Source organism: Plasmodium knowlesi (genome assembly GCF_000006355.2).
Source record: "Plasmodium knowlesi strain H genome assembly, chromosome: 7".
Classification (NCBI taxonomy): Eukaryota; Apicomplexa; class Aconoidasida; order Haemosporida; family Plasmodiidae; genus Plasmodium; species Plasmodium knowlesi.
In genome coordinates this window covers 678,105-690,159 of record NC_011908.2, presented here as the reverse complement: position 1 = coordinate 690,159, position 12,055 = coordinate 678,105, and the positions used below count along the sequence as shown (strand labels likewise).

At 40.0% G+C, this 12,055-nt stretch overlaps 3 protein-coding genes across 3 annotated transcripts; 2 read left to right on the top strand and 1 right to left on the bottom strand.

Annotated features, from left to right (window-relative positions):
* Positions 1-735: 735 nt before the first annotated feature.
* Positions 736-1,869, bottom strand: PKNH_0715200 (uncharacterized protein; the record flags this gene model as incomplete). Its single annotated transcript, XM_002258408.1, has 2 exons — positions 736-1,175; positions 1,335-1,869. The coding sequence occupies 2 exons, from the start codon at positions 1,867-1,869 to the stop codon at positions 736-738; spliced, it is 975 nt and encodes a 324-aa protein (XP_002258444.1).
* Positions 1,870-2,873: 1,004 nt separating this feature from the next.
* Positions 2,874-4,877, top strand: PKNH_0715100 (N-glycosylase/DNA lyase, putative; the record flags this gene model as incomplete). Its single annotated transcript, XM_002258407.2, has 1 exon — positions 2,874-4,877. The coding sequence occupies one exon, from the start codon at positions 2,874-2,876 to the stop codon at positions 4,875-4,877; it is 2,004 nt and encodes a 667-aa protein (XP_002258443.2).
* Positions 4,878-6,222: 1,345 nt separating this feature from the next.
* On the top strand, positions 6,223-11,697 carry PKNH_0715000 (merozoite organizing protein, putative; the record flags this gene model as incomplete). The annotated part of the gene is made up of 1 exon (XM_002258406.1): positions 6,223-11,697. One exon carries the CDS (start codon positions 6,223-6,225, stop codon positions 11,695-11,697), a length of 5,475 nt encoding a protein of 1,824 aa, XP_002258442.1.
* Positions 11,698-12,055: the final 358 nt, after the last annotated feature.

The window sequence follows — 12,055 nt, the reverse complement described above, 5'->3', positions numbered from 1 at the left end:
AAATAGATTCAACCGTCATATGCTCACATGAAGAGCAGCAAAAGGCATATTCGCGTATTTCCTGATTAGCAGATTAGTGCATTCTCGTGCATAGGTATAGTATGACAATATTTCGGCAAGGCGCCACATTTTGGTGAGTTGGACGATAGTCCAAATGGTAATGCGGGAAGGTAGTCCCACTTACCGTGAACATGTTCCAATTTTAAAAGTTGGTATTTTTGTTCACGAAAAAAAAAGGGTGCACAAAAAAAAAATGGTGAACGGATGGAAATTATTACAGAGGTGTTGCAATATTATGCGCAGTATTTTGACTGTGCGGGAAAAACTGACAACTGCGTTGGGAATATATACCCTCATTGAGGTGAAGGGGCCCAATTATGCCATCAATCCAAATAGGTATATCAATGAAAAGGCTCCACCAGCGTTCCACAGTTGCGTATTATAGTACTGTCTCGTAGAGTCTGCGGATAGACGAGAGGGTACAGCATTCATCTGAGGTATGTCCACGTAAGAGTATCTTTTTGGGAAGATAAATGCGGTGGAAAGTGAAATGGGCGAGCAGAATAAAAACACGGAGAGAAATTCCTCCCCTTGAGGAATTCTTCCTATAACGATTGAGGTTTAGAGGACTGCACAATTTGATACCATTCCATTCGTGCACCCATTTGTACGATCATCCGTATGGTTCTCTGTACATGTGAAGGCGACCTTGATAACAGATGTATTTACATGTCGTCATCTCCACACATCCATCAAACGCGTAAACTTGAAAAAAAAGTTGAAGCGTTCTTCATTAACCACAAATGAGGAATCAATCGGCGTGCTCACCCTCAAAACTACGAAAAGGGCAATGAGAATTATGGTTGTGATAAACCAGAGAAATATTACAGATATTGAAAGTAAGTAAATGTCACTCTTCAGGGTGGGCACTTCGAGGAAATGCTCTTCCTTAAGGTCGAGGGTGTTTCCAGAGCAGTTCGGGAAGGAAGTCCACGTGGTGTTTTTATTTTTAATAAAGTCGACAAAAAATTCGCACAGTTTCTTATCCTTCAATGTACATGCTTCGTTTGGAGCTGATCGAGAAAGGAACAGAAAATTTTGCACCTTTAAAATGTTGTAGTCGTTGCAGCTGTCTTTGGTCCGTAGGTTCAAAAGTGATTTGTCGATTTCGCATCCTTGAGGGGGAGAAGGGGAAAGGCAAAATGGAGATTATCTCAGTAAGGTATTCACCAACTGGTGGGTATAGATACGCAAGTATACACATATATCTGCATATAGGTACATACGCAACATGCGTGAACAAATACAGATACGTGTAACCGCTGAGAGCGCACCTGTGGCCCGGTTCATAACCAAGAGGCAATTGCGGAGCGCGTCCATCCCGTACATATTGTATTTGAAGGCACACCACCTTTGCGGCAAAAAAATTATTATCATCATATTTACAAAGAGGAAGCAGATCCAGAGGATGTATATGAAAGACAAAATCCATGACATGTATTTAATTATGAAGCCTACGAGGGCGTAAAAGAACCCTGAGTTAAAAAACTCGCTATTCGTAAAATTGGAGTAGATAAATGTGAGGCGCGAAAAAAGGAAGTTTAAGAAAACCATCAATGTCAAAAATACGATGATCACCATGTAGATTCTTTTCACAGATAGAATTGTAGAGGAGGGACAATAATGGTTACTGTAGGTATCCCACGAAATTATAAGTCTAACTGCTAACGTGTATAAGATGCCCAATGATAGGGAGATGTAAAAAACAGTGAAGTATAAGCTGTACCTCCAAACGAACCTCTTTTTCTTCCAGTTCGATTTGGCGTACTTGTTTTCTATCATTGTGTTCATCTTTTCCAATAGCAGCATTTTTCTACTAAAGTTGTTATGCGGGATATGTGCGTTTCGCAGGAATGTTTACCACTGTGCGGGGTTTACTCTATGATACAGGCAAAATCCTAGCTTGTGAAGGATTCCCTTGCATTGCCACGCTTTTTACGTAGGTCCAGGAAAATGGAGCATCTTCTACAGATAAAGCAGTTGGACCAAGAAAAAAAAAAAAAAGAAAAAAAGAAAAAAAAAAAGGTATTCCTCGTCCATTCATTATGGAACTATCCACAAGGAGTTAGGCGAAAAATTAGAAAAAAGATCATACGCAATGAGGTTAACCAATGTTACACACAGCGTAGCAGAGCGCACATGGGTGGATTTTCCGGAGCGACATCAAAATGGGCGACCAAGTATTGCCCAGTTTAGAGAAACAGCTTTAAATAAGGAGTGAATTTTTTCTTTTTCCAATTTTATTACATTTATTCCGTCCTACTTTTCATGTTAATGCTTTAGTGGGAAATTCTTCCATTTTTGGCTAAATGCCTGCCTTGCGGAAAGGCGCCTTCAAGGACAATTTTTCTTCTTTCTTTTTTTTTTTTTTTTTTTTTTCCAAACCCGTCGAGCATGTCCAAACGTAGTGCCATTTTGCGGGATAAACGGTGAAATGCTCGGGGAAAGTGGAAGAAAAAGAAAAAGAAAAACTACGTAACATCGCGCGAAAAAATGCCAAAAAAGGATAGAATAACAAAACTGCTATTCTGCTCGTTCACCGTCGTGCGGAAGCAGCCGGGAGATACAGAAGAAGGGGGGTATAGAGGCGATTCATAATGATGCACAATTGGATGCACCTTGAAAGGCCTTCCTTTGAGTTGCATTTCCTTACCTGTTTCAGGCAGATAATTCGAATCGATACAAAATGCCTCCCCCCCCCTTAGAGAATATGATATTTTTTCGAATGACCCGTGTGTATCCCCTGAGGCAGTTTTACCCTTCCTCTTCCCGGGCGTGATTCAATCTCCAAAAATGGCAAAAGTAGATGTAATATGATAACCCAAAGGGGAAGAGGTACAACATCACTATTCCTTCCTCCTAACCAACAAATGATACTGCACATTTATCAATCCCTCCTCCTTCTGTTTTTAAAGTATATTTACATCAGCACACAAATTAGGAGTAAAGCTAAAGCACTCGGCCTAGGTAAAATGAAGAGAAACTTCCCGGCCAGCAAAAACGCCTGCGTCAAAACTGAGGGTGTACTATTCAGAGGGAGAAAAAATGCAACAGGCAAAAAGGGTCCCACAAAATTATTCCTAAATACCATCAATGCAGATAAAAAAAATATAATTAAGAAAGTTAAAAAAGAATGTAGAATAAGGGAAGTGAAAAGGGAGAGGAATATGGTTTGCGTCCATCGTCCAAATGAAAAAAATAACAAAAGCAGGCAGATAAAGAAGTTACACAATGAACCCCCGTTCTTTGTAATAAAAAAGTTCGAACTAAAGTGGAAAAGAATTAATGTAAAAAAAAATGAGTTACAGCTAAAATATTGCTTCCTGATTGGACAAGAATTTTGTTTCAGCGAAGTGTGCATGGATATGTACATCGGATTGGTGAATAAAAAAATTTATCTTTTTAAAGAAACGGACGAAGGGATTTTCTACCAGTGCGTTTATAATCCGAGAAGTGAAGCTGGGGATGGGTCACAGGAGAGGCAATGTGACAACCCACAGAATGGAAACACAAACGATCACGATGAGGAGGATGTAAAGGATTTCTTCAACCTACAATTTCCATTAAGTAAAAACATCGAAATGTGGAAAAGAAAAGATAAAAGAATGAAAGAAATTACAGATAAAATTAGTGGGTTGAGAATATTAAAGGCGGATTCGGTGGAATCTTTTTTCTCCTTCCTTTGTTCTACCAATAATAACATTCCCAGGATAACGCTAATGATAGATTGTCTTAGAAGGCGGTACGGAAAATTTCTCGCCACGGTCATATTTCACGGTGAGGATGTACTAGTAAAATTGAAGGAAGACAAGGATGGAGAAGGGGTCGCTTCGAATAAGAATAAAGGATACGTTGACGTGATGAAGAATCGACAGAGTACTCGACTCAAGGTGGGTGAGATACAATCAGTGCGAGTGAAAGGAGAACCTCTCCAAAATGGTGATACTGAGGAGGAAGGAAAATCCGTTTTCCCACCAAAGAGGGATACGCAACTGCGCGTTCGCGTGAAGGAGGAATACCCGCAAAATGGGGATACCGTGGAGGAACAGAATGAAGACCATGAAGACGGTGGAGATACCATCACCGAGAAGAATAGAATCTTCTACGAGAACCTTAAAACACTGATAAAGGAGGAAAGGAAGATGAAAGTTTTTCCCTTCTATGAATTCCCAAGTATAGATATAATATCCAAATTAAGAGAGCAAGATTTAAGGAACTTAGGGTTCGGGTATAGAAGTAGCTACGTTATTGAAAGTGCCAAAATGTTAGTGAAACGCGGAAGTGAAGAATGGATTGAGGATCTTAAAAAGGAGAAAAGTACAAAGAATTGTATTGACCAATTAATACAATTCCCAGGCATAGGATTGAAAGTAGCAAATTGTATTTGCCTTTTCGGTTTAAATAAATTTGACTGCATCCCCATAGATACGCATATATATGACATCATATACAAGTATTACCAAAACATTGTGGAGGCCGAGTGCGCCTCGGTTGCTCGTCGTAGTACAGTTATACCTGATAACCCGACGAACGTTACAAACGTGGATGGAGCAACTCCGATAAAAGGTAAGAAGGGGGAGATAACCACTAGAAATGCCACACCCACTTCCGTCGAACTTGTACCCAAGGAGGAAGGCGAAAAAGACACAAGGACAAATTCGAAGCCGAATTCAAAACAACAGAAGAAGGCTCTCACAACTTCTCTCTACATCAGATTGTACACAAGGCTAAAGGATTTACTGGGGCCGAACTGCGGGTGGGCACAAACTATCCTTTTCGCGTCAGAGTTGAAGAAGTTTAGCCACCTGTTTGAGTAGCCAAACGCAAGTGTGTAGATGTACGGAGGGTAGCCCAACCAACCTGTGAATAATTATCTGTGCACATATATGTTCAGGTGTTTTTTTTTTTTTTTTTTTTTTTTTTTTGTGCCCTTGTCCAAGGCCTATGTTTTGTATTGACCACGGATGTGTCTTTTGTAAAATTTGCTTACTTGTCCGGATGGCCTTACTTCCCTACTTGGTCTTCCAAATCAACCAACTCTATCCGTACTTCTCCCTTGTTTTATTTTATTTTTTTTTGGGGAGGGGAAGTGGCACTTTTTCTCACCTGAGTATTTTGCACAGACGCTTTTAAACGGCATACTCTCTGCTCCTCTGGCGTGGGAAAAAAAATCTACCCACCTGATAGGGTAATATCTGACCCCAATTGCGTTCTCCCTTGTTCATCGTTACAGACTGGAAAAAAAAAAAAAAAAAAAAAAAAAAAGTAAATGAACAAGTGAACAAAGACATATGTAAGGATTATCCCGGGGGATGCATATCATGCAAAATTTTATGCTTTCCCACTCGGTGTGCAAAATTGTATTCATAGCTAATTTACGAGATGTTGTACTCCTCACTGAAGAAGCTACACTACATAAAGCCATTCGAGAAAAACTTCCCAGTGGTGCCAAGGACACGTAGGAACATGCGACATATGTATAGTATGGTCACACATCTATACGTGATATTCCTACGCGAGCGATTGCGATGTGACGAATCGCGCATACACACTAAAACAAAATGCTGAAACGGAAAAATTCCTACTGATGGATTAAGGCGGAGACCATTTTCACGCCTTTTTTTTTTTTTTTTTTTTTTTTTTTTTCTCCCCAAATAAGCAATTTTTATTCGTCGCTTGGAAGGATAAGTGTAAAAATGTGTCCCTTCTTGGAGATGCACAATACGTATTGCACGGAGGGGTGTATGTGCAATTTTGAAATCCTCTCATCTTGGTAATTTTTTTATCTCAAAAAAAAAAAAAAAAAAAAAAAAAAAAAAAAAAAAAAAAACACTCGGAAAGGCTTCTTACAGCCCGTGCATTGCTACTGGCGGGAAGAGACTTCAAGCGAATTCACAAAAGTGTGACGAAGGAAGTCCACATGAAAATATTAAGTGTACATCAAAAAGGAGGGTGTATTTCCTCAAGCACTTTATCTTTCAATATTTTTTTGTGCTACTATTTCTTTCCTTACTAGGGAAAGGCAAATTTTTTTTTTTTTTTTTTAGCGAGCTTGAGTTGCATGTTCCGCTTTGAAAGGAACAAAGAGGAAGACATTTGCGGTCACATTTGGGTGCAGACGAGGAGTCATAGTGTGTTGCTTGTAATTGGATGACCAAACTGATGAAGGCGCACAAGGTGAAGAAGGCGGGCGAGGGAGGGAAAGCGAAGGGTATCATTGGAGAGGGAGGGTCAAGTTTGGTGAATCTGAAAATAAGGAACGAAAATATCCACGTAAAAAATATCATACGGACCATACACTATGTGTATAACAATAGGTACGACAGCGAGACGGGTTTCTCCTACATAAAAGACATTCTTAAAAATATCATCAAGGGTAATGTGTACGATGTGGAGCACAAGCGATACGTGAACGAGTACTGCATTTATGAATTATGCGCAAGAATTGTATTGAACATGGTGAGGAGCAATGCTAAGGATGAAAACTTTAACAAGATGATGGAGTTTCTGTTTGACATTTTGTACTACTGTGATGTGTTGCTGAGTGAGAAGGGGAGTCGCAGGGGGGGCAGAGGCACCACAGGAGGAGGCCACGCCGCAGGCAACATCACCAATGGCAACAGCAGTGGGAAAGACGCAACCCAGGAGTATGAACTCATCGACAAATTCTGGAATAGACTCCTAGACAACATATTCATCAAAGATAAGAAACAAAGAATCAACTTATGTCGAGTCGTAAAAGCGTTGGTGAAGAAAGCATGCGCTTTGCAGATAGATGTATCGAACAAGTTATGTAAGAAACATGTGAATATTTTTTTATCTCTTCTGAATGATAAGGATCATAACATCCGGATCTTGTGTCTGAATATTTTAGAACCCTTTCAGGATTTTAACACGACAGCTAGCTATCTGCGCTGTCTTGATGATTCTCACAACGCAGTCAGAATACATGCTATTAAAAATATAGCCATCTACACAGATGATGCCAATGGGGGGATCAACAGTAAGAATAATTACGACCACTTGATCGTTCTGAAAAATTTCCTTATAAGAATAAATGATACCAATCCAAATGTTAGAATAAGTGTTTATGAAAAATTAAAAAATCATTATTTTTTTATCCCATCCGATATGAAATTTGAGTTCCTCTTATGTGGACTTAACGATAAGGACAACTCGGTCCGCCAGAGTTGCTACGGAATGGTTATTCATTGGGTTCAACACTTCGATGATAAAATAGAAAATTTCCTTCTTCACTTAATCAACAGCGATATCGACAACGACCTAATTGTGGAGCAGATATGCAGAATTCATCTGAATAGTATTAGGAATGGCGTAATTCGGAGTGGCACCATTGAATTCGATGATATGAAGAAGAGACCATCCACCGTTGCTCCATCAATAGTGGGAAGAGAAAGTGGTAAAAGTAGAAACCAACTGGAGGACGAAGAAAACCCCAATAAGTCGAACAATAATAACAGTTCTGCTAATAATAGTGATAAGAATAGCCCCTATGGAGAAGCCTGGTTTACGCACTGCATAAATAATCTGTTCCTACTAAACGCAGCGGAGCTGTACATGCTTCGTGTATACGTTCAACATTTTTCTGACGAACAAGAGAAGGAAAAAATAGATGCACTCAAGGTGATCAACGCGGTGTACTACTACATGTACTTGAGCCGCTTCAATGAAAATGTCTACTACAACAGGAAGAACTATATTAACTGCATCGAAAATGACGAAAACGATCAGGCGGATAATCTGCATCTGTTCTGTACGTGTGGAAAGGGTAAGACAGATATAAAGGCGCTTGAGGAGGCAAGGAAGAAAAGGTTCATGGAGAGCTCCATTTTCGACGACGACTTTTGTGATAAGTGCATGTACTACCGGGCTGTGTGTATCAACCAGGAGAGTATCAATAATGATGTGGATGGCACTTTGCCTAACCAAGCAGAGAGCCAACGGGACAACGACCCCGGGGAGTATGTCCTCATCAATGAAGACAACATCAACGAAAATTACAATTACATATGTAACATGAAGAACCTACTCTTGATTTGCAAATATTTGGATATCATAGAAACATATCAGGTGGATAAAATTCTAAAATGTTGCTCCACTGTGTTGTTGCGTGGTCCCCTCCGAGAAGTTATCATCAAATGTATGCTCAACAACACGGGGGTGAATTACTACAAACTGCAGAGGGGGCACATTACGTGTGCCTACTGGCTCAGTAGCAGTTATATATATGCTTGTTTGGAATTGCTCCGACAGATGGTTTACATAAAAAACAAGAACTGCGATGCGAATGATGTAGAAATTAGTTTGACCAATCAGATACTTGGAATCATTTCGGAGATTAAGGAACCGTTCGAAAATACCGAGAGTGATAACCCCTTCGTCGTAGACACGTTTAACTTTGCAGAAGAGGAGGACAAACACCCAAATCAGCCAAATCACATAACGCAGATGCAGGCGCGATTGGAGGGATCCCCCCTACATGGGATATCATGTTCTCCTAAACTGGCACCAAAGGAGCAGACGGAGAAGAATCCACTGGCGGTCCTCTTCAGCAACATACTGAACGTTGAAAACGACACCATCTTCGATATAATCAGGAAGAAGAAGCTGAGCACGCTGTCAATTGAGCACCTCCTGATCCTGTGCAGGAAAATGCAACACAAGTTGGACGTGACAGAAGCGAAGATAAAAGACTTGACTGAAATGGGTCGAGAAAAAACTTTTGATGAAGTAAAATCACCAAAAACTGATGATCAGAAGGACCATAGTAAAAAAAATCCAATGTTTGCCTTCCATGACCAGATTAGACTACACACCCATATATTTCTAAAACAGATAACCATGTTGAGTTTACTTCGACTGCAGCTTAAAAGGAGATGGTTGCGAATTTTATTCATACTAGAATGTTTTTTATGTAAGAGCAAATCCCATTGTTCATTTGATTCTGCTCTTCGTGAATTTCCAAACGAGTTGTTATTGCCTGCATTGAATTTCTGTTGTTCCATCATGCCAGAGTGGGATGACAAAGAGATAGAAGATCAGTTCTACGATATTATTGTTTCAAAATGTTTAGGCAACTGGTGCATGTATATAAGTAACGATGATGAATTGAAAAAGCAAATCTATGCATACAAAACTGCTATAGTAGATACCTGTGAGGTATTAAATAACTGTCTTGGTAGCATTGAGAACCTTCATATGAAGGTATGTCCCAATGTGTACCAGAAGGCGAACATTGATTTGATGATTCAGACCGAAAGGGGAATTAACAAAAGTGGTGCTGCGGGGAATGTCACAGGCAGTACCACACATGGGGGAGCTCCCCAGGATGATGATCCAAATTATCAGAGAGGAACATACGACGAGGATACGAATAATCAACTGATTTTCTATGAATATAATCCCCCCAATGAGGCCTTATTAAATTATTTTGCCACTAACCAGAATGCTTGGTATGAATATAAGGAACTGCTAGAAAAGTTGGAAATCAATTCTTTGCGGTGCGAAATATACATTTGCGTTTTGGGAGACTTACTTATGACGCATCCCAATTTAAACAATGACAAACTGATCATCGATGCAGTGGAAAATATTTGGAGCTATCTATGTGGAACTGTCAACACGAGCAAATACATTCAATCGATATGTCTGCGAGTTTTCTGCAAGTTGTTGTTAACTGAGTTTCTGGGAATTCACATTTTTAAACTGTCAAATGAGGAAATGCACAAAATCGTGAGAAAATCGTCGGATAAATTGAAAGCTTTGCTCGAAATGTGTTTTCTCATCTCTCCTTCCACCTATAATAGTGTACAAGACTTCAAAAAAATTAGTACATTCAATATAACTAATATAAATGCACATGATAAACTTTTTCTCTTTTCCGTGTTCTCTATGTATCCATCAATGAGTGAAACAAATCTCCTGGTCTTCCATTTCACCTTCGAAGAAGTGCTACTAAAAACATGCGATGGAGTCTTGAAGCACAAGTTGAGAACCGTCAACTATACCAACATGCTAACATTTATTATTTTCACCATTCTACATAAGGCAAATATATACTTCCTCGTTGCCCACTTCCATAAGTATATAAAATCTATCCTATTAATCATCATTGAGAAGGGCATAGCCTTAACTAGTCGCTCTAATATTGTCGAACTCGTATATAAAATTATACAGATTTATCTCTTTCACGATTTGAGCGATGTCAGGGGGATTTCCTCAGCTTCTACTTCCTCTGTCCAGGCTCCCACTGCGGATGGAGGAAGTGCTAAAGAAGGTGGATTGCACGAACCCAGGGATGCGAAAAAAAGAGGTCGCAAGAAGAAGAACGATGTAACCCCTGAAGAATCAAACGAGAAGAAAGAAACAGAAGATCGAGAAAACAATCTGAATATGCATACCAATTTTGAAATCGAAATGGAAAAAGCAGAGAAAGCGGCACAGGAAGAAAAGTCCAAAAAAGGAGACAATAAAAATTGCACCATTTTTTTAAAAAGTGCTCTGACAGATGTGAACACCACCATCAAAGATTTAAAGACATTCTATGTCCTCATAAATTTCTGTATGCATTGCAGTGATATTATAAAATCGAGAAATGAAATTAAATTATGTGAAGCATTGAAAGAATGTTTGCAGAAAAAGATAGACGAGGTTAGGGCGTACTTCGTCGGAAGGAATCTTATAGTTGGTGCTACAACGGGGGTAGACCACCCCATGGGGAATACAAATAACCTTCTAGATGTCGCCAAAATGGATTCACTCAAGGAAGAAACCATTTACGAGGAAATTATCAATGAGTATGTTAACTACATAGGAACACTGCGACAGAGGACATTCTCCTACCCAGTCCTCCCAAGGGGAATAGATGGTTCCAATGACGAGGAAATGTCCACAAAGGAAATCTTGGAACAGATTAACCATACGGAGAAAGGGGAGCGCCCAAGTGAATTCTTCTCTGATGATGTACGCGCCGCCGGTGATGTGTGTAGTGATTTACAAAATGGAAATTATGGTCGCCTCTTCGAAAAGGCGACCGACTTGGCTGTTAGTTTGAAATATACGCTCGGTGAACCTGGCATAGAGCACAAAGAGACACAGGAAGAATTTATCGATGCAAATGAAGAACCATCATTTTCTATCCAAAACAGTTTCGAGACTATCGATGACATTAAGAAGTTTACCTGTCCCCCGGACGAACTTGTAGATGTGAACAGTGCACCCCATCTTGTCCCTGCGCATAGCGACGAAACGATTTTGCAGGACGAGAGGGATGGTTCTACACTTGTCGCATACAATCGGGGGGACACAACAGTGGAGGAAGAGGCTGGAAAGGAATGTCCCCTCAAGGAAAATCCCGCCAATAACAGCAGCATAAAGTCAGATAAACGAAACTCCCCGCGCAAGCTAACAGAACTGAACATAAGTTCCAGCGAGGAAAGCCTCGCAGAGGAGGAACACCCTTCAAGCATGAACGACTTTGAGAGCGTAAGGGATGCAGACGATTTTGACGACCACAATAGCGAAAGCAGTACACATAGCAACGACTCCACTGCCATGGCATTTAATCGATTAAATAAATTGAGGCGAACTAGCTATACCAATGTTGTTTCGAAGTGATCATCGTACATTAGGGGGTACCTTCTTATTTCTGCCCCTGTCAGCTGTCCGTTCTTTTCTTAATTTGTTATTTTACTAAAATGGCAACCCATCAATCATCATATTTCAATCAGCAAAGGGCTAATCTGACACTGCGCACATTCAATCTTTCATTATTTAATAATTTCCTCCTTGTTATATATTTTCACTTTTTACATTACCTTTGTTCTACCCCTCCCTCTCCTGGATGGGCTGCATCTAGATGGGGGAGAACAGGCAAAGGAATTTTTGCTGCTAAGAAAAAACCTTCCGCAGAATGTACTGGTGCATACCCATTTCAGGTAAGAGCGTTAGGGGTTGAAATCGTAAAAACGTAAAA